Source organism: Nannobrachium achirus, assembly GCF_963921795.1.
Source record: "Nannobrachium achirus genome assembly, chromosome: 19".
In the NCBI taxonomy this organism is placed as follows: domain Eukaryota; kingdom Metazoa; phylum Chordata; class Actinopteri; order Myctophiformes; family Myctophidae; genus Nannobrachium; species Nannobrachium achirus.
In genome coordinates, this window is record NC_137826.1 from 34,124,964 (window position 1) to 34,148,151 (window position 23,188).

Consider the following 23,188-nt stretch of genomic DNA (forward strand, 5'->3'; position numbering starts at 1 on the left):
TAGGCTCCTTGCCCTGTGGTTTGGTAAGGCTTACTTACTTACAGTGTATCTCCTAGTTTCAAATATGTATGTTTTTTCGTAAAGTAAAGCCCTGCGTGGAGGCGTTGTGTGCTTGTAGATCAGCTGTTTTCAATAGTTTAGTTCATTTTTTAAATGACAAACACAAAATGAACGGTTTTGGACATACAAGATTTCCACCCGACAACGACGATATAATACATCATGATATTTGGTAGCTTGTAAGAGCCCAGATGTCTCCACGAGGCCTGCTTGGTACAGCCTATCTTGTTATGGTTCAGCTTGTACTTGAAGCAGCTACAGTATAACTATGGTCTGATCCCTGTGCTTCTAGGCAGAACCACCGTACCACCCACCGACCTGAGTGTTATTGTATACACACACACACAACCCTGGCATGGGGTTAATTGCAGATCAAATATCTGTGTTTGTGCAGTTAGAGGTGTTTGACCTGCTGTTCGTGACCAGTGAAAACAGCAGCAAAAAGACCTACGTGGTGCACTGTGAGGACTGCGCCCATCGCAAGAGCCCCTCGCTGGCAGGAGTGGTGGTGCTGGAACAGTACCGTATGGAGGAGCTGATGAAAACCTATGACTCTTTCACTTTGGTCAGTCTGACTCACACCCTGCTGTTGCACTCAGGGCTGTCACCATTCAGGAAATTCTACTTGACCATTAATTGTCATACAAATGATTGCGATTAACGATTTAATTGTGTGGCTTTTAGGCCAAAGGTTGCGCGGGGCAGATATGCACAGAAACTTAAGTAACCAAAGAAATTACTGACAATGACCGATACCAATAATCGAGATAATTAATGTATTCTGCCCAAAATACGCAATATTTAATGTATAGTCAAAATGTGTTACAAAATAGTGGAAATAGCCATATCTACAAGCTTCTAGAGCTGCTATTTCCACAGATGTTTTTAAAGTTTTCAAAATGTATGAACCTTTCTCCACATGACGATTATGCAAAAATAATTGTGATTTGACAATTATGTAATAATTGTGACAGGCCTACTTAGTACTAGTAGTGGCACAGTACTGCAGTGCCTTTTCAAGAAATGTTCCCACGCTAGTTATTCAGTATCTGTACCTGTAACAACTAGAGTGTCTAGCTACTAGACACACATAACGAGTATTACACTAAAAAATGATGTTGCTGTAAAGACAAAGTACAAAGGCCAAGTGAGAAACTCTCAATCACTCATCATTTTGCGGGTGTGAGGCCTCATTAACACGCACACACACATTAGAGTTCTCAACAGTCCTGAAAATGAAGGCTCTGCCCTAACTGGGCCCTAACTGGGCCCTAACTGGGCAGGCCCGAGGCCTGGCCCAACTAATTGGCATACATTTTAGGCCCTACCCGGCCCGAAAATGTCGGGTATGGTTGGGTTTTGGACGAATTTGAGAACTCTATCACAGTGTAAAGGGCTTTGCACACAGACAGGTTTTTTTCGCACAGAAAAAACATTTTTTTAAAGAAAACAATGATTCTCTATGACCTCATGCACACCGGCTCCGAATTTGCCATGCGGCAGGTGGCTGCGGCTGTGTGTTCTTTTCCAGATCTAACCCGATTTGTGTGTCTTGTCGCATGCGGTAAAAACTCATTGACTCCTTTTATGACTCCTTTTCGGATCCGCAGTGTGGACTGCGCATAGCCTTGCACACCAAATCCAATGCGTTTTAATCATGCAGCAAACAGAAAAAACGCAACGGTCCTGTGTACAAAGCCCTTAAAAGTATTAAAATAATAAAAAATATGTTTTCTTTTTTCATTGAGCCCGTGGCCCAGCCCGGCTCTACTAATTATCATACATTTTAGGCCCTACCCTAAATGTCGGGTCGGGTTCGGCGTATGGCCGGGTTCGGCGTATGGCAGAATTTGAGAACTCTAACACACATGCAGAAACATGCACAGTTGTACACAGTTGCGCACACACGACACAAACATGAATATTTTATGTAGCCGGTTACCAACGTGTGTCTTGTCTCTTTCCCTCAGGCCCCGACACCCGTTTCAAAGTGAAGTCTCCATATTGGACCGAAGAAAGCGTCAGCCATAAACCAAAACTCCTTCTTAACGGCAGCACAAACTACGTCTCCGAGGCAATCTCTATTACCGCAACTGATTTCAGAACAGCCAATCATGTTTACTCAACATTGTTTACATCACACAATAAGGTATGGACACTCAGCCAAGTCAAGTTTTTGCGCACTGTCTTCCCCATACCAGCTGCTGATTGGACTTTGTCTTGAAATAGAATGACTAGACTGGTACTACTCATGACAAGCATGTTAGACAAGAAAAAGAAAAAAATAACTAAATGTGAGCATTCCAAGCACTGGAAATCAGGTCATATGTTTAACGGGCACTGCTGTGATTCAAAAGCATCAAGTAGCCAGTTTTGTGTATTAATTCAGGTACTTTATGCAAATCCAGTCCAACTTTTTTATACCAATCTAGTTGTTCTATGTGTCCATGAATTTGCTGTGATTGTATGGTACCAGCAGGGGAATATCGCTGCAAAGTAGCTGACTGTCACATTTATGGCATCATACTGGTTCCCTGTTTTGTTTCGTACTCAGGTACGCCCTTTGTCTGTATAACCTACTCTTTGAGGTGCTACTACCAATCTTATTTATTCTGACTTAGGTATTTCAAAAGTTTTACCAGCCTAGAAGTACACCACATTGGCCTTGTGAACTGTATTTAGAAAATAGGTAATTAGATGATTGAACAGACACACACAAATGTTTTATGTAAGTAAAAAAGAAAAAAAATAGCGATTCAAGATTTTTTTCACTTTCTCTAAGATACGGGTTTACTAGAGGACTAATATGGTTTCATCTTAGTTGGAAATCTTGTAGAAATGTGATTTTCTTTTTTACATAATCCAAAATTGTCTTGGTACAATGATCTCAAAAGTATGACCCATTATATATTTTTTGTTCTGTCTTGCGATTGGGAATATTTTCCCAATGTCATACCTCTTTTGGATCCATGTCCTTCTCTCTGGATTACAGAGAACGTAAATATGTGTAAATTGTGACTTCATATACTGTATACACTGGCGTGCACAGGGGTGCCAATGTGGATAGTCACCCCTAGCCTTTTTGTTTCTTGTGTCCAAGGGAGCAGAAATGACCTATGCTATGGGACATGCAATCATCTCTAGAGCAAAAGCCGCAAGGGCCAAATCTAATCATTGGACTTCATGCTTAATTATGGAAGCCTTAAGGGACAAATAATAGCTGATGTCACCGTCATGCATACCAGAGCTTTGGCCTGCGTTTGATTTGTTTTATCTTTGAAGTCCTAATGTCCTAACTTTTGTGTTAACTTTGAATTGAAAAATATATTTTCATTTTTTTTTTTTTTTTCATTTTATAATTACTGACAATACTAATACGTTTTACGACAATACTAATAAGTATTCCATTCAAGGAAACTGTTAGAATATATTTTTTCAATTTTTTCTTCTTTTAGTTTTTGGTCTTTTAGTTCTACTGGACCTCTTCTCCACTATTCCCTCCATAGCATTTTAGTCTAGTTTTTATTTGTTGAAGAAATTGTCAATATATGTAACCTTAGTCATCATAGCTTAGTGTTTTTTATTTTTCGTCATAGTTTTAGTCAACAAAATCAACACTATTTTCAGATCCATTCCATACATAAAAACTGGTTTTCAATAAGTCTTTTCCCTTATGATGGGCCCTTTCAGATGTTTTGCTCTAGCTCTTGTTAAAGGACCATACCGAAAATAGCCAATATACAAGCTCACGATGTGTCACATCATCTATTTTCAATTTATTTATAATGAATGTTTGCCTATTATGACATGCCCAGATAAGGGATGCTAGGGTTCAAGTGGTTAAAATCCATTGAAATGTTTAAAGAAAGAAAAAAAGAGCGCAATAAATTTCACTGTGTTGAATTACTTCTCAAAAAAGCTCTCGAACAAGTTTTAGTTACTGTATCTGCAAATGGATTTTCATAACTGAAATTAATGGTATCCAATGGCTTTCTCGAAAATCAATCAAACCACGGTATGCTTGGGAAAACGGTCAGCATTAACGTCAAGCATACTGTGAGTTGCACTCAATGGGTCAAACATGCCTGACTGCCGGTATGCTCCTTTAAGTCTGTGCACACCACTTACTGTATATATTTGTTTTCAGGTTTACTAGAGGAGTTTCTTAACTGAGAATCTAGTTTGTATATGTGAAATGTGTTTTACATAAGTCCAGCAAAGTTCTCTTTGGCGTGGTTGCTGTAATAACACCCTGTAATACATGAGATATCTTTTTTCACTTTTAATTATTACAGTGGGAATATCTTCCCAGATGTATACCTCTTTTTGTTGCCGTTTGCTTTCTTTTTGACTACAGAGTAAAAGTAAGAATTGTAAATTGTGACTATTCATACTGTATATGGTTGTTTTCTTAAATATATTTATTGCATATTGATAGAACTTTCACCTGATAAGGAGGCTGGAAGATATTTTAAAATTTGACAATTGTCACAATATTTGGATACGGGGCGTGCAATCAGGGGGAGGTTTAATTTTCATGGTGCTAGACCCCTCCTTGCCTCACCATCCCCTCATTAAACTGCATAGAATGATGTATGAAGATAACTCAAACCAACAGGTTGGTGCTTAGAACCATGTCACTTCTGTTTACTGGTCAAATAAATGGAATGATGTCTTTGTACTGTATCAAACCGATAACACAGAACCTTTTCCTTGTTTCTTTTTTGTTTTTTTTTACATTGTATGAAACTCATGAGGCATTAGTGGTTTTATGATGAACTTTAGCAGTAGTTGTAACTCTTGACACTTTTGAAAAGAGACTTTTAGGGATGTGATTTTTAACGGTGTCGAGGTTAAGTTTGTTTTGTGTCTTGTCCTCATATGTATTATTTGAATAGGGCTGGGCAAAATGGGCAAAATCTAATATTGCGATGTTGTTTTACCTAATTCCTCGATATTGTTATGATAATGTTGTATTGGAATAATTTCGTCTCCCTTTTTAAACAGTAAAGAAATGTTAAACAGCAGATCTACAAGCTCAAAACCTGTCATAGATCTTGCTATTTTCTTTTCTTTTTTTTTTTACATGTTTGATGAAGTATAAAATAGGGTTTAAGACAAGTGATTCAAACCAGGAAAATACTTCACTTATGTCACATCATGATATTGTGAAGTGATCCAAATCCAAGACGATGTCTAGTCTAATATGACGATATTGCCCAGCCCTAATTTGAACAATGTAATATTGCTCTTCTCCCTCTTGACTGCTTTTTTATTTATGCTGCACTCACTTAAAAAAAAGAGAAAAGAAAAAAAAATACACATAGAAGAGAACATGAGCCAGACCTCTCTTAAATTCCCCTGTGATTTTTCTGTGACATATTGTATTGTTGTTAAGGAAGATAAAATGTTTTGATAAATTCTTTAAGAATGAGTATTGGTCTTTGACTGCTTGAATGACTGCTTGTTCCTGTTTTACTCGCCGACAGGAAAATCCTGGACAGGCCATCCTGGGCATGACTATGCAGCAGAAGCATTGTTAAGCATATGTGAAGTTAAATCCATTACCAACACATACGTCATTCCACTTTGTCTAGGTCAAATAGTCTGCTCCTTTTGTGTCTATATAACACAGTGATATACTGTACAGCCTCTTGAAGGTAATCTGACAGTAAATGCAAGGTGTAATGTGAAAAGATATTTGTACCACAGTTCTCGTGAGTAAATTGACATAACTGCATTATAAACATAGTGATAATATTTAGGATGATACTTGTAATATAGGACTGTAGGATTAGGTCAGACTCGGATGAGAAATTATCAACACAATTTTGCAGTTAAGCAGAAATCTGCAACATTCTGAAAGTGACCTTCTCAATCTTATCAGTCTAATATCTTCAATTATAAAACAAATATTATTTGGTTGGCCAATCAGTGAATTGTATTGGCTAAGCTGCACAAACAAGTTATGCCCAGGACACACACATACATACTGTACATACCGGTATACAGAAGTTTGTGAATAGATGAATGTAACTGTTTGCAGTTAGAGAATTCAGGATATTCGCCGACCACCGAACAAGCAGTTTTGGTGTGTGGCAACCGAGGTGGCAACTATAGGCAAACAATTGTTTAGAGATGATAACTAGCCCTCCCTCTCTTTGCTATCTTTGGGACAAGGGGTTAAAGGACATGAGAAAAAAAGAATGGAGGAAGTGGGGACACCTCATCTTAGACCGTGGATACAACAGCGGATATCCTGGTTCCAAGGACAGGAAGAGCGCTCTTCCTCTACCAACCTCCTGGAACCCTACATACACACGGACATTATAAACAATAATCTCCATGGCATTGATAGTGAAATAACAGCCGGGAAGCATACACTGTATACACCTCCATCATTCTTTCTAAGTTTCTAAAACCTCCCATCCAACAACATATTCTTGTACACTGCCACTGGGAAGCAAGTGGCATGAGTAATTTTAACACACTTAATGGTTTTCTTCCAACACCCATCACTCAAACGATCCAATTCTCTCCAGAGTCCAGAGAACATAATCTGCCCGAAAAAGAAATAAACAAGTTTACCCAGAAAGGGGGGAAAAGAAGAAAGAAAAAGAAAAATGAGAACAGATATCAAAATACTAATTTCACCCTTTGAACTGGGCCCCTCTGGCCTCTTATCAGTCCCCTGATGGCGTCTCTCTCCCGCCACATTACTCGCTGCTCCCCCATCCTCATTTCCTAGGTTTGCAATGCAGTGTTCTGTTTTTCATCAAAAGGCCAAGGGCCAATCCAGTGTTATCCCAGCCCCTAGAATAAATCTAAAACAACCCTAGCTTGCATGACCTAGCCCCTGCCTTCAACTTCTTCATTTTACAGCTCTGTGTTTTGTCTAGCTATGGTGGAGTCATAAGGCGTTGTTGTTTTATGTTGGCACAAGTCTTCTCCAATTCCTGCAATCATATGATCTGATGAACTTTGTAACATACTGTAGGAGCTGTGCCATTGAACTCTCACTATGAAAGAAACCTACGGTATATGCACAAAAAAAGCTTTATATTAAGTTTGTGTTTAATGAAGTCAGAAACCCAAAACCATCTTCTTCTTTAATTAAATATTGTATCTATATTTACTTTTTCCTCATCTCTATTATCTTGGAAAGTGAAGAAATGTTCAGTAGTTATATAAAGGGCTGTGCTTCGGGCAGCATGCCCTGACTGCTCTAATCTATCCAAATAAACACTCTCTCTCTCTCTCTCTCTCCCTATAGCGTGTTGCCCCCACCCCCAAGCCCCCCTGACTTCCCACTGGGTTTGAGGGTTATCACAGCAATAGCCTGGCAGGCTCTGCATGTGCAGCCGTATAGGCACCGGAGCAGACGAAACGCAAACTCCTACCCACTTATTAGTCAGTCAATCACAAGTCAGTCTGGAATCAAGAGTGGAGGAAACAGAATGTTAAGGAAGAGTGAGAATCAGTAGGAAACATGCACACCTCTCTTCTAAATGTTTTCGAGGAGGTCTAAAGGCATCAACATTGAAATATATTCTGGACAGCATCTCATCAGACATTATCCAATAGATGTAGGGATTGTCTTTTGAAGCCTGGATACCGACTTCAAGAGCGGACTTTTCAGACAAAGAGGATCCACACCAAGAGAATATACTGTTGAAGCCTCAAAAAGATTTTTTTTCTCACTGTTCTTGAGGTCTTTCAGAACTCCAACACTTCTGGACACTGTCTAAACTCTGCGAAGACGGAGAGATAACCAGCCTGACCACAAAGTGAGTAAACACGCTTCTCCCCTATTTCTCAAGTATCCATTAATGATGAAACAGGAAAAAGTCAACCTGATTGATAACTAATGGACTATAAATCTTTCCGTGGTCAAGTTATTAAAGTGTCAATTAAAATGACCAATTCCTTGTACTATATGTGGACATATCTATGCAATACAAATCATTCTGATTCTAATGCAGAGGAAAATTTCAGCATTATTATATTTTCATCATTACTTGGACACTCATTTTACTGAAATCCTTTACTGATACAATATATGCTGTATTATACCATTCATTATTGCAGAATATAGATTTAATGTACGGTATTGTTATTCCAATGACCATAAATATTTAGATTTCTGATGATGTCATCAAGAGGGAAGTCTTTAGGTGATCTTGCAAAAGGTAGACAGGATAGATACAGTAGCCAATGTGATTTTACATAGGCACTTTCTGGAATGCAGATTTTGCGCTTTTCCTTCCTTGTGCATTTCCTTAAAATATTGGAGACTAGAGACAGGAAAACAGCATTTCAAACCCACAGGATCACTGGGTAGCCTACTTGATAGTACTTATGCGTTATAATAACCACACAAACAGAGAAATATTGGATTTAGTTTCAGATTCGGATTACAACCTCTAAAGTTTGTAATACTTGGACAGGTAATAAGTAATAGGATGAAGATTTTTTTTTATTCCTGAGGACCATAACTTTGTCATCACTAACATCAAGTGAACAGGTATTTAAATAAATCTAATGTGTGAAGTGGTACAAACAGTGTTCAAGTTCAATCTAAGAACAGTGTCCACTCCTGACACTGTTGGGAGCTTTTGGAACTGGCTGGCGGTTCCCAGCTCATTGTTCTGGGCAGTGGTTATCCTGCAGTTTGGAGGTGGGGTCAGCGAAGTCCATTTCCTCCCACTTAGAGTTGCTTAAGTTATCTGTGTTGACTTTACACACCTTTCAGCACAGCATTTAGGGAACCCATTACTTCATGTAACAGCAATCTCGAGCTGTTGGGGGGAATCTTTGGAGGAAATGGATGATGGCATGCTATACTTAAATAATGTGGTTATTCTTCTTATCCTGTTCCAACGCAGGAAGTCACATATTTAACTAAATAATAGGAAATTCTGCTGTTTTTACACTGCAATGTTTTTTAACTCCACAAAACTGTGAGATGAAACTATTAACTATAATATCTCTCACCAGAGACATGACTTCTCATACATTTTAACTAGCTCTGGACCAGAGCTACAATTCAACCAAACTATCTATGGGCACAGTAAACTGCTACATTTCAACCAAACTATGGGCACAGTAAACTAAAAACAATAAACAGCCACAACAACAATACATACAACATGCTAACTACAACTATTAATAATGGTAATAATAATAATAACAGCAATATAATAATAATTATTTGGACCCATGGTTGTCCATGACGTAGACAACCATGACGTAGACAACCAGGTGTCCAAATTATAGTGATAGAATTAGCAAAATCGTATAAAAAAAACTATAAAAAATGGTAGTAAACGTATCTTATCTCCACCACAGCCAAACAAGGAAGATGAGTCTGCCACGGAACGGGACGTTGGAGAAGACAGTCAGCGATCAGCCACTCTCCGACCCAGGATCTTCCACCGGAGTAGGGTCAGGGGTCGTCGTGCCTCCCCCATACTCGCTAGGCGGCAGTGAGGCGGGGGGAGACCCCCCTCTGGAGCTGAGGGGGTCCCTGGACTGCTGGGCATGTTCTGTACTGGTCACCGCACAGAACCTGGTCATAGCGCTGGTCAACGGGGTGCTGGCAAGCATTGTGTTTGCCACCATCATGACCCCTTCACTAGTCATGATCATATCTGGCTTCCTCTGCCACTCCACGGTGAGCTTGTCATTCTGAAAGGCCTTTAGGTCTTATGTTTAACCCATTATGAAGTCCTAGCTCAGGCAGATTCTACAAATGCCTTCTTAATTAGTATAGTATTTGGCTGCGGACCCCCGTCTGAAAATGTTTTGTGCCAGGGAGGGACCCCCAGAAGAGAAGATTTGTGTTAAAAAGTTATTCAAACACTTTCAAGGTTTTTTCTAAAATGTATCACAATGAGTCACTTTGTGCAGTGCTATTTTTGAGAACCAATGTTCTAAACCAGTGTTTAGAAACCAATGTTTAGAACTAAGAGTTTTCTGCCAAACTGTTGCTACTGTATAGCTAAAATCTCAAATTACACATTCCTCTAACTGAGGGCAACCAGAAGAGTGGGCACCTAAACATTGTGGGCGCCTCAATGTTAAGGAGGTGGTGCCATATAGTTTTGTGATTTTTCTGTTTTGTATGTCTATGGAGTTAACATTACTCTAATAACCCTGTGTATTTTTGGTTTCTGACTGAAAGCTAAAAGTCTCAAAAGCTAAAAGGCTCAAAAGTCAAGGTCGAGAAACACTAATATAATGCCATCACAATATCATCCCCTCCCTTTTACCATACAGCCAACACTGTGGGTGTGGCTAACATCAGCTGGTTCACCACCCACCTGACAACCAGACATAATTAATGAACTGGTGGGTGTGTCCACATAAAAACAATTTTAACACTTTCTGTACACTTTTTGGGAAAAGATCTATAATAATCTATAATAATAATACCTGATCATCATGTTTTTTTTTGGGGGGGGGGGGATCATGGCACCCCATCTTTAAATTCAATTGGCAATTTGTGAATATGGAAGTAATGTAAAGTATACATGATTTGAACAAAACCTGTGGCGAGCCAGTCATTGTGGGTGTACACAAGATGTTGAAGGGTAGCCGACATTTAGGTCTGATAACATGCATGTTCAAGTCATGTATACTTTTTTTAATATATATATTTTGGAAGAAATGTAATCGAATTTAATATTGCCCACAATGCTTAGGTGCCCACTCTTCCTGTTACCAATCATATAGCTTCGTGTAGCCAGACAACTATTCCACGAAATCCGAGTAATGGAAGCTGGCATTTCCATTCACGAAAATATATTTTAAACTATCATTTCTGCTAAGCAGGAAGCTAAATATGCTTAGATGATTTGTATTTATATTAGGATAAATGTGTGCGATGGTAAAAACGAAACGGAAGTGGGAAGGAGTCTTCACTTCCGCTTTATCCCATACTCATGATCAGAACATCCGTCTCCCAGACTGTATGGCAGGAGCATTTGCCTATTAGCCCTATTCACGGCCCGCCCACCTACTTCCGTTTCTCAGCATCCCCCGGGTGCTGACTTCAATTTAGAAGGGGAAACTATACTGGACTTAAAGCCAACAAATCGTTATTTCTAACGGTAAAGTAAATTATAATGCTTTGTGCCGTTTACTATCTTGTGTTCTTGATCATGCTAGCCGTGTGTGTGTGTGTGTGTGTGTGTGTGTGTGTGTGTGTGTGTGTGTGTGTGTGTGTGTGTGTGTGCATGTACTCCTTCAGAAATGTCATATTTCACCTTCCTCCCTCCGCGTCATCAGCACCCACACCCTAGGTGGGGTTGGCGATAGGGCCTTTCTGTGTGGAGTTTGCATGTTCTCCCTGTGTCTCCTTGGGTAGATGCCCTCACAAAAACATGCACATGTTTCTATACTACCTCCCCCTAGCCAGCCAGGTGCTCCCCAATTCCCCTGGCGCGACAGGGGGAGAGTGGAAACCAGGACTACATGTTAGGTAGTTGGCACTGGGTGAGAAAATGGGTTGCAAAAACCATGGGATAAAAAAAAAAAAATGTCATATTTCCATCATTAATACCTCCCACATCTCTCCTGCATGTGTCCTCCATCGCTGCTCTGCAGGTGCAGCCCCATGGAACGTCCATGTACTGTTCAGACCTGCTGGACGACGGCGGCTGCGTGGCTCTCCTGGTGGTGGGCTTCCTGCTGCTCACCCCTCTGCTGGTGCTGGCGCTGGCCGCCTACTGCCGCCTGGCGCGCCACCTCCAGCTGGGCCTGTGCTTCATCCCCTACAGCAGGGCCGTCTACAAGAACCTGCCCGCCTCGCATCACCGCGGCGCAGGAGGCTGCTGTGGCCAGCAGAGGGTGTCTGAGAGGGAGTTGAAAGCAACAGTATGGGTTTAAGAGAGCATGTTTAAAGGAGTAGTTGGGTAGTACCCCCAAAATGACTTTTTTTCTATTGATTACTCATGCCATGGAGAGTAGAGTTCAATAATATTTTTTGGTTTTTGTCACATTCCTAAGACAAAAATTTGATTCGAGTAAATTTGCCCCCATTGATTCCGGATGGAGACCCGTTTCGAAACGGGTCCCCATCCGGGAATGAATGGGGGTAAATTTATTGTTATCTCATTTTTTACTTAGGAATGCGACAAAAAACTAAAAATATTATTGAACTCTACTCTCCATGGCATCAATAGAAAAAAAATCATTTTGTCATTAGGAGTAGTTCAAAAGTCATTTGAACTACTCCTTTAAGAGCTAGGGGTCATCAACATATATGTACATGGGCAGCAACAGTTTGGTTTAGCCTAGGAACATGTTTTAGGTCGCCGACGTGTCCGTACATGGACAAATGTGTCCGTGGCAAAGACTTGTCCTTGTCCGTGGCAAATCTTTGGTTGTCTTTTTTTACCCACCATTATAATGTTCTTATTTTGATCATAAAGACCCAATTACTGAATGTCAGGTTTTCTTCGGAATATGTATGACACTGATTTACTAGGACACTATGTAAGTATGTATATTAAGAGACCAACTACTAGTGTTTCTCAAATGTTTTATTTGCAAGGACTCCCTTAACTCTGAGAGCGTACAAATGGAACCAAATGGATCCTTGGGTCTATTTGTACATTCTCAGAGTTACAGACCTGGAATGGTCATTTAGGAGTATGTTCCTGGTAATATTATCGTCCACTCATTTTGTATGTATGTGGCAAAAAATATATATTTTTACAAAAATGTCCACCACAAGCCAACATGATCTGTTTAGGAGTAGGAGATGAGAGGAGATTCCTGTCATGGTGAGGGAATTAAACAATGATGTAGAAATTCAAAACTTAAATGCTGAACCAAGTATATCAGCCAGTATGTGTCACTTGTATTGTTTGTTATTATTCATACTGCTGTTTTATATTCATCTCATTATGGTATAGCCTATGATTTTTTTAAACTGTTTTCAATAAAGAGCTACAAGTAATGGAACTTGTTTGAGGTCAGGTTTTTTACTGTTTTGTTGCCATTTTGAAATTGAAGAGAACATGAAAGGCCTATGTTAATGCTTAGAGATCTAATCAAAAACAGATCAAAGTGAAAGGCTGCTGTTTCCCTTTAATCTCTGCTTCCTATCAGACATTACAATGAAATAAAAAATAAACATTTGGGTTATGGTGGAGGGTGGGGAGCCCGTGTGGAATCCGTCCCTGAGTAGTCTAATGATCTGACTTTCAGCAGAGAGGTTCCATATTCAACCCCCAGTCTACCTGTAGTTGTCTCCACCAGCCGAAGGCTGAGGGAGAGTATGTTTTCCCCTCCGTCCGTCCGTCCGTCCGTCCGTGCGTCCGTGCGTCCTCGCAATTTGTGAACAGCTAATCTCAGTCACCGTTGGCCCGATCGCTGCCAAACTGAGCACACACACTCCCTGGATGCCAATCTAGAACCTCTGCCCCACATTTTTCAAATCAGCCTCATGGTGGCGCTATAACAGGCCGATTTGTGTGGCCTGGTTGTTACCAGCTAATCTCTGGCGCCGTTGGCCCGATCGCTGCCAAACTGAGCACACACACTCCCTGGATGCTAATTCAGAACCTCTGCCCCACATTTTTTAAATCAGCCTCATGGTGGCGCTATAACAGGCCGATTTGTGTGGCCTGGTGGAGACCTGTGCTCGGAAGAGCACTGCTTCTAGTTTGACAATGGAGTACTTTAGAATGATCTTTGTAAAGATATGCTATGCATGAGTAACTCAAAATGTCTTTAAAAATGCACTGGGCACCCATGACATGTGTGTTTGGGTGACTTAGTTGGAAAAGCTCTTGACTCATCATCAGAAGTCCATGGGATCACATCCCAACACTGGTACCTCGGCATCTGAGCAATTGAAACTGTTTGATTTTTCTCTCATTGTCATTGACAATGCATTGGGCGCTTAAAGTTAAACTTTGTGCGCGTAAGGAAGGCAGGAAGGAAGGAAGGAAGGAAGGAAGGAAGGAAGGAAGGAAGGAAGGAAGGAGGGAGGGTGGAGGGTGGAGGGTGGGGGAGCCCTAAAAAATGTAATTATCGACCAGGGGCCATTGCTGGGGTTAATCAGTCCCTGAGTTGTCTAATGATCTGACTTTCAGCAGAGAGGTTCCATATTCAAACCCCAGTCTACCTGTATTTGATGATGGAGTACTTTTGAATGTTCTTACAGTTTACAGTTTAGGCATTTAGCAGACGCTTTTAATCCAAAGCGATTTACAATAAGCAGGTAATACACATCAATATAATAAGCAAGATAATATGCATCTTTGTAAAGATATGCATGAGTAACTCAAAATGTATTTGAAAATGCACTGGGCACCCCAGGTATGTGTGTTTGGTGAACAGAAGAAAAGAAAGAATCTCATTGACGTCAGTTTTGTGGTGTTTTGACTGGACACCCAGTGGAAGTTTGCCAGCGGTTGATCAGCCTTCATTACAAACGGGCCACAGGATTTTCTATAGAAACTCACAGCAGTTTTATTGTTACCCCTATTACTATTATTATTATTACCCTTATTATCATCATCATCATCATCATATTAATTACACTTTAAATGTTGTCAGAGTGATGTTTGACCTCTTAACCTTGAGATCATCAGATGAGGATTTGAACCCAGTTTTGTCATTTCACTAACAGCTGCACTAAAGCACCATGTCCACTATGGGGCAGACATGCATCTACTTGGTCAGATATGTGTTAGAGATTTATACCAAGATCATGGAAGCAATGTCATTGGGTATTCAGGTGTCAATCAACTCTAGACAAGACAACTAGCAGTTACAAGAGGGGGTGGGGCTAAAAGAAGCAGGAAGGGAAACAATCTGACAGTGCAACCATGCGTGGAAAACAGAGATGTTTATGAATTAAATAATCTGGTAAATGTTGTCACCAAATGAAGAGCCAGGGATAATAAACCAGTGTGGATATATCAGCATGTTAGTGTGTTTGGAGCTGGGGTTTCACTCAGTATTTCTACCATAACCAGCCGACATTAATAACTACCAGATGGACTGTGGCTGGTCTACTAACACACTATCCTGGAGGAGAAGAGAGTGTGGGAAACATTTCAACAGGTTTCTGTAAGTATGAGACACTGTCTGATAATTCTATTCAGCCATAGAATGGCACTTACATTTCACAATGTCACCGACACAGGAGGGCATAGCAGTGATCTATGGCATTGGCTTTATACTGTATGGAATACATTAAATCAATGTAGGCTAATATCACAGCCACTCTAGGATTACAGTAGAACCTTTAAGAGTGTTGTGGTGTTTTGAATAGTGTGCTTCCCAAGACTACCTGGCTGCAGCCACTAGGGTCCTGTTGAGGTCCACGGGAGACAGGAACCTCAACAAGTGGCAGGAAGTGACCTCACACCTCTTTCTTGCTCTACCCCATGGAGGTTAGGTTTAGGGTTAGGGGTAGAGTTGGGTTGTCTAAAAGATAACATGTACACATAGCGACAATGCGGCTCAAAGGGACTGTAGTGCCTTGGACTGCAAGGCAGAGACGTCACGTGACCTCCACAAGCGGCATGAAGTCACTTGCGCACTGTGAGGTCACTTCCTGCCACTTGTTGAGGTTCCTGTCTCCCGTGGACCTCAACAGGACCCTAGTGTCTGCAGCCAGGTGCTGCTCGTGCTTCAGGAGGGACGTGCTACCAAAGCTGTGCAGTAGAGGTGATCAGGACTTGTCACTGCATATCAGAGGATCCAGGTACAGTCAGTCACAGACAGACAGACAGACAGACAGACAGACAGACAGACAGACAGACAGACAGTCAGTCAGTCAGTCAGTCAGTCAGTCAGTACTGGGTTCTCCAGCTCAGCCCTCGTCTTGTTGGGAAACTGGTTGCAGGCAGCAGTCTGTCTAAACAAGTTTTCAGTTCAGAGGAACTCTGAGCACAGACAATACTTGTTAAGGTTAGTTTAATTCAATGGTCAATGGTTAATTGGTTCATTCATGTATTATTGATTTTGTTTTCCTGTAATAATTATATCTGCTCTCCTCCCAACAGATACACACACAGGGCACACACACACACACACACACACACACACACACACACACACACACACACACACACACAGCACACACACACACACACACACACACACACACACACACACACACACACAGAGAGAGAGAGAGAGGACAGGCGTTTATTAATATACATTTGTGTCAATAAAGAAGTTAAATCAAAACCCATCTTTTCGTGTTTTTTGACGACATAGGGTTAGTTAGGTTCATGTTTTTGACAGTATTATTGGTTCATGTTTTTGACAGCATTATTACAGTATTTTGTCATAGGATATGTTGTGTCGTATGATAAGAGTTTTTTTTTTACTATATAGAGGGTATTTGCGTGACATCATCATCATACCCGGAAGTTATGCAGGAACGCCTATTGAGTGGCAAAAACTACTTTCTGGCCTTGACAGCCCATACATCCAAACAGAAAGGTCCTATCTAATTGCATTAAACAACGTTAAACAATTTTAAACTCACTTTGCCACTCAATTTGCCATTCACTTTATGCATGTACTGATGTGCACAGCCTTTATTAATGGTTGTATTGAAAATAGTAAATTATGACATGAGGTTTTTATGTTGTAACAGACATGGAAATTTGGAAGTGGTTGCAATCTATCTATGTAGGTTTCAAGTCAAACAGGCAGAATGCTGTCTAGAATCAGTAAAAAAAACAAGATGCTGTCTAAAATCTGTTAAAAAACTGAATGCAGTTGATAACTATGTGGCTCAGCTTATTGTTCATTAATGTGATATGCTGCATGCCATGACTGATATTTTTTTCAGTTAAACATTTACGTTTGGGTGTAGTATGACACCGTCTGAAACCTTATAGCCATTAATTATTTTAATGTAAAGACCCAAATGGGGAGGCACTCTCCATTCCGACATGTCGCCACTCCGACAGTGACTTCTTATTGTCGGAGTGGCGACACTTTCACAGAGGTTAGGGTTAGGTTAAGACATAGGGTTAGTTCTGTCGGAAAGGAGACATGTCGGAATGGAGAGATGCATCCACCAAAATGTATGTAAAAACCCAAGAGCTAATCTGTTTGATTAGAAAATAACTTTTCTATTTTTGGTAACTTATCAAATTACTTATATATAAATGGTAAATGGTGCATTCATATAGCACCTTTCTCCAATGAGCTTTACGAGGGAAAAAACAGAACACCACATTAAATATGCGAATATTTAGATATTTCTATGTTTTTGAATGCCGTCTCTTGCTTCGACTTTAAATATGACCTAAAATATTCTTTTAGTGTGACCTGGTGGTGAAAGGGTAAAGCACAGGACCCGTAAACAGAAGGTTGGGGGTTTGAATCCAGGCTATAGAAGCTTCTTTATTTTGATGGATTTAGCCCGCCTCCCTCTGTCCCTCAGGTGGTAGAGGGAGGGGCTTAAAATTTAAATAAAATAAAAATGAAATGTTTTTTTTTTGCGTTATCCCTTCTTCTCTACCTCCTTTCGTCACCGCCTTGCTCTCTGCCTCCTTTCATCACTGCCCGTCTTGAGACATCGCTTTCGGAATCTCGTTAGTGCTGTACATTTTACATTCTGATGTTTACTGTCTTTTACCATCTTTCAGGAGTTTGCCAATTTCTTTCACCATCTTTCGGGATTTTCACTTTAACCATCTTCCATTTTGCCTTGAACCATCTTTCGCTAATTTCTTTCACCATTGGTGAGGTTTGAACTTGCCGTTTGGGTTTTGCCTTTGTGCCATCTTCCGGGGTTTTGCCTTGAACCATCTTTCGCTCTTTTCTTTCACCATTGGTGAGGTTTGAACTTGCTGTTGAACATGTCTTTGACCTCTGAGGCATTTGTCTTAACCACTGTGCCACTGTGGTTCTTACTTAATCTGTTCTCTTGCAAGCTGTCAAGTGAAAGATTAGAGATAAAGGTTCAAGAGCCAGGTAAAACTTTGAAAAGTTCCTATGCTGGGTTTGAACCAGGAACCTCCCAATTGTCAGCACTGTATCTACTCCACTGCACCACCATGGCTCATGCAGTTCATGTTCTCTTACACAAATTCAAGTAGAGATTAGTTAAAGGTCTAGGAACCGGGTAAAACCTCAAGCATCATCCTTGCCAGGTTTGAACTTGTGACCTTCTGGCTATAAGGCCTTCACCTTAACCACTACTCCATGAATGTTTGCACAAATTCTGCTGTCGTGCACATTTTTACTAAAAGATTAGATAAAGGTGCAAGAGAAAGATAAAAGTTATTCAGAATCCTTTGCTGGAATCGAACCAGGACCCTATGGGTTGCAAGTCAGGGACCTTACCACTGCACCACTGGACATGTTGAAGTGTTTTCTTTCAAGATTATATGAAGGTAAAAGAACGAGATAAAGATGGAGAAAAGTCCATGCTGGTTTTGAACCCATAACCCCCTATACATAAAAGGGTTGCAGCTTAACACTTATGTTGCAATGATTTTTTCTCTTCAATGTCTCGCGTTGCCATGGTTACCATAGACTTCCATGTAATTGTGCAATTGTGTAAAAAGTGCACGCCCATGCCTAGATGATGCACCACGTGTGTAGATGCTGTTCACAGCTTTCAAACAAAAAAATCCGCTTGGAAATCCGTTCAGGCATTCATGATTTATGGGCCATTATGTTTTCTTCAGATGTAAACAAACATGGCTGCCATGTTTGAAAGAATGGGTTGGTATGGGGGTTAAACATGCAATTTCGCGATCGCGATCATGCCTAATACATTTCTGGAGGTCCAAAAAAAAAATTGTTTTTTTTTTTTTTTTTTTTTTTTTTTCTTTGTTTTTTTTCAAAAACGGCCCAAACTCGGGAAACTCGGGGTTGGCACAGCGTTGGTATCAATACAAACTCGGGAAACTCGGGGTTGGCACCAGATGTGCACTAGTCTACTTAATTTAACACATAAACTATTCAATTTTGCAGCTTTTAGAGGTAAAGGTTCAAGAGTCAGGTAAAACCTTTGAAAAGTCCCTATAGCCTACTGGGATTGAACCAGGAACTTCTTATTTGTCAATGCTGTGTCTACTCCACTGCACCACCATGGCTCACACAGTAACTGTTCTCTTACACAATTTCAAGTAAAGATTAGTTAAAGGTATAGGAACCGGCTAAAACTCTAAGCATCATCCTTCCCAGGTTTGAACAAATGACCTTCTGGCCACAAGGCCTTTTCCTTAACCACTACTCCATGAATGTTCACACAGATTCTGTTCTCTTGCACATTTTCATTAAAAGATTAAGATTTAAAGGCGCAAGAGTACAACAACAGTTAATCAGGAACCTTTGCTGGAGTCAAACCAGAAGCCTATGGATTGCAAGTAAGGGATCTTACCACTACACCACTGAAGATATTAATGTGTCTTCTTTCAAGATTAGATAAAGGTCAAAGAAATAGATAAATATGGAGAAAATTCCATGCTGGATTTGAACTCATAACCCTATAAATATAAGGGCTGCAGCTTAACCACTAGTCTGCAGAATTTAACATGTGGACTGTGCTGATTTCATATCAATCATCCTGATTGACTGACTGATGATGAAGCCCTGTATCTTAACCACTGCATCAACAATCCACGTATAAAGAGGAAATAAAGAAATAAAAAAAAATAAAAAACAACAATTGGTTTTGCTTGTGGTAATGCTGGTTCAAACTTCAGAAGTACAGCTGTTGGTTTTGAACCCACAACCTTCGGATTGTAAGATCTGTGACTTATCCACGTCACCATGAAGCATGCTGTTCTGCTCCATCACACGTTCTTTATTAAAAGATTATACAAGGGTAAAAGAGGCAGGTAAAACTAAACTAAAGATCCTTGTTGGAATTGAACCAACAACCTCCATGAAACAAGTCCTATGTAGGTAGGTAGGTAGGTAGGTAGGTACTTTATTGATCCCCGAGGGGAAATTCAAGCGTTACAGCAGCTCATAAAAACGTCAATGAAAAACAAATGATGATAATAAATATCTAAAATAAATGCATCTAAGCAAGTTAAAATGTTAACTGACAAACCAAACCAAAACATTACTAATAGAGATCTGAAATAACTCCCACATCCCCCATCCTAACTGGCTTGGTCAAGCCAACCAGATGAGGAGTTGTACAGTCTTATAGCTGTGGGCAGAAAAGATCTCCTATAGCGTTCGTTTTTGCAAGTTGGATGTAACAGTCTGTTGCTAAAGGAGCTTTTTGTCATAACCATATCATAACCACTACTCCATCAAGGTTGTTATGTTTCTGTTTCTCTTGCATGTTTTTTTCACTAAAAGATTAGATAACGGTGCACGAGTAACGTAAAAGACAGCAGATATCTATGCTGGGTTTGAACCAAGGACTATAAAATTGCAAACTCTAAGGCTTTACCATTGCACCAACTGTAGTTTGTACTTGTTATGTTTTCTTGAGTGTTGTTCAGTGTTTGTCTAAAGTTTAGTTGGAAAATAGTCATTACTGCTTTAGAACTCAGAACCTTCTGCACTGCAGGTCTGTATCTGAACCACTATACCATTGAAGTTAATACTTTGCCACGTTTATGTGGATATCTCACTAAAAGATTGGGTTTTAAGAGCCAGGTAAAACGTAGGAAAATGTTCTTGCTGGTTTCAAACCAAGAACATACTGATCGCAAGCCCTGTATCTTAACAACTGCTTTAGAAGAAAATAAATGATATTGTATTTAAATATTGGTACATAATGCGGCTTTATATAGGTTTTAGCCTAAATGATCACATGAATATTTAAATTTCATGTTCTGCCTGTCCAAGCCACTTCAGATGCAATATGCCCTTTAAGGTCTAAAATTGGAACATTACAGGGGAAATTGTCATGATGCCATAATGAGAACCATGTAGAGTCAATCCAATTCAAGACAATTTTAGGTACCACTTTACCTCATGGTTCCAACTCATATATAGTGTCAATTGAATAAGCCTGATTCAACACAGGCGTACTTTAGAGTTACAATCTGAATCACTCTCAAAGGGCCGTTCTCCTCCCATTAAGATTTGAGGCGGCCAAGGAGTCATTTTAACTGAAAACGAATGGTTGGAATGGATTCAGCAGCCCAAACATACCCTAATTACACACCTCATACGCTCATATTGTCAATTTATTTTATTTTATCCCCTTTAATCCCAGGCCCAGGTATCCCGATACCCCCAACTTTGATTGGCTCCCACAAAGTTTCCGAAGGGAGTTGTGATTGAGAAAGTTCAGAGGTGATAGTTGACACCTTTATGAACACATTTGTGAAGAAAGATATTGATTTTGATTTAGTTCCCAGATTGGTTTAACTTTCGGCTAACTTAACCTAACTATATGGGAAGACGGGGGTTTGAACATGGCATCTATGAGCCAAAGAATTAATCATTAGACCACTATACCACTGTTCAGGCTCTTTTGTCATACGTCTCTTATTTAACATTTACTTTTTTTTCCAAGGCTAGAATAATAGAAATAGGAGGAGAAAAAAAACACTTCAAAACAATAAGAGAGCTGTGCCCTGAGTTTCTGACAAGTGGTCTCAGGCTGGATTAACCATTGGGCTGGTGAGGCCGTTGCCAGGGGCCCTTGGCTCTCAGGGGCCCTTGGGGTTACTGGGCCGTGTGGTCATTGACAATTTACTATTAAATGCATACGTTAATTAAAAATCAAATGTGTGGGCTCCTCTGTTGTCTACAGGTTCTTTCTTGGGGGTTAATCCGTCCCTGTTTTACTTTGAGATGTTTTGTAGTTTTTTTTTGAGACTTTTAAAACTTGAATCTGAAAAAAACTTGGCACCTCGCTGTTCCTACATACTTAAACGAACAACTTGATTCACAATTCAAAAATTCCACCTTACTGTGGACATGCATTCTAGAGATGTTTACATTGAAATAATTTGTAGTTTTTGAAATATTTAACTTTAAGCGCCCAATGCATTGTCAATGACAATGGCCTTTTAAAGGAGAGAAAATAAAGTCATCAGTATCAATTGCTCAGATGCAGAGGTGTTTATGCCGGGATTTGATCGCATGACTTATTGATGATGAGGCAAGAGCTTTTCCAACAGAGCTAACATGGATAAGAATGTGAGAGCGCCAAATGTATTTATAATGACATTTTGAGTCACCCATGTTTATGTTTGCATAGAAAATTCCAAAGTAGTGCATCATTAAACTATGGGAAGACTGGGGTTTGAACATGGCACCTCTGAACAGAAGGACTGATCATTGGACCACTATACAACCTCTCAGGCACTCTTGGCACATGTCTCTTATTTAACATTTACTTTTTTTTCCCAAGGCTAGAATAATAGAAGGAGGGGGTTAATCCGTCCCTGACTATAATGATAATGATAATTATGTTCACTTCAATTATGTCGGCGTTATCGTTGTGGTGTGGATGCTGCCATCCACTTCAATTGAGAACGATATTTGTTATCGTTATCTTTTCGTTATCGCGCCCAGTGGGAAAGGGCCTTTAGGGGTTTCTAAACCAACCGTTCTATGCTCAAAGGGGGGAAAAATGAACAACTTAAAGGAGCAATCAAATGCCTTAATAAACTAGAATAGCTGTCAATGAAACAATAGTAGAGGAAAAATACTCAATAGAATTATTCAAGTTAATAAAATAAATGCTTAAAATAAAGTCAAATCATATATATATATATATATATATATATATATATATATATATATACTGTATATATATATAAAAAAAGCTTTAAAAAAAGGAAAGAAAGAAGAAGAATGCTTTGCTTAAATTTCTTAAGCCTCACTTTAATATGGCACCACCAGACCTTAGACACTTACATGATGTCAGGTCATATTTGACATTGAAGCTGCCATGCATGTCAAAAGCTGAAAATCCACAGCAAACACCTCTTCCCCCTGACAGAATGACTGAATCTAGCCTACTAGATACATCCAGATGATCAGGGTTCATTATGACACAACTAATGAGATTTAGGTTATTGTTTAAAACAATCTGTTTTACTCTGCACCTGTCTATTATTCCCTTTCCACCAGGGTTGAATTGAACCGGTTCTGTTCTTTTTCCCCGCCTAATTTTTTTACCAGTCAGTGTTTCCACTGAAAATGAATT

General features: G+C 39.9%; 2 protein-coding genes across 2 annotated transcripts in view; both read left to right on the forward strand.

Moving 5' to 3' along the window:
- The window catches only part of kdm6bb (lysine (K)-specific demethylase 6B, b), a 34,361-nt gene extending 28,968 nt beyond the window's left edge, over window positions 1-5,393 (forward strand). Inside the window, exons 19-20 of the mRNA XM_080749417.1 lie at window positions 455-625; window positions 2,031-5,393. Coding sequence (XP_080605543.1) covers window positions 455-625; window positions 2,031-2,054 — 195 coding nt within the window. The 3' untranslated portion in view covers window positions 2,055-5,393. The remainder of the gene's footprint in view (window positions 1-454; window positions 626-2,030) is intronic.
- Window positions 5,394-7,433: 2,040 nt separating this feature from the next.
- Window positions 7,434-12,965, forward strand: tmem88a (transmembrane protein 88 a). Its single transcript, XM_080749070.1, has 3 exons — window positions 7,434-7,847; window positions 9,409-9,733; window positions 11,668-12,965. The coding sequence occupies exons 2-3, from the start codon at window positions 9,422-9,424 to the stop codon at window positions 11,947-11,949; spliced, it is 594 nt and encodes a 197-aa protein (XP_080605196.1). The 5' UTR covers window positions 7,434-7,847; window positions 9,409-9,421; the 3' UTR covers window positions 11,950-12,965.
- The last annotated feature ends 10,223 nt before the right edge of the window (window positions 12,966-23,188 follow it).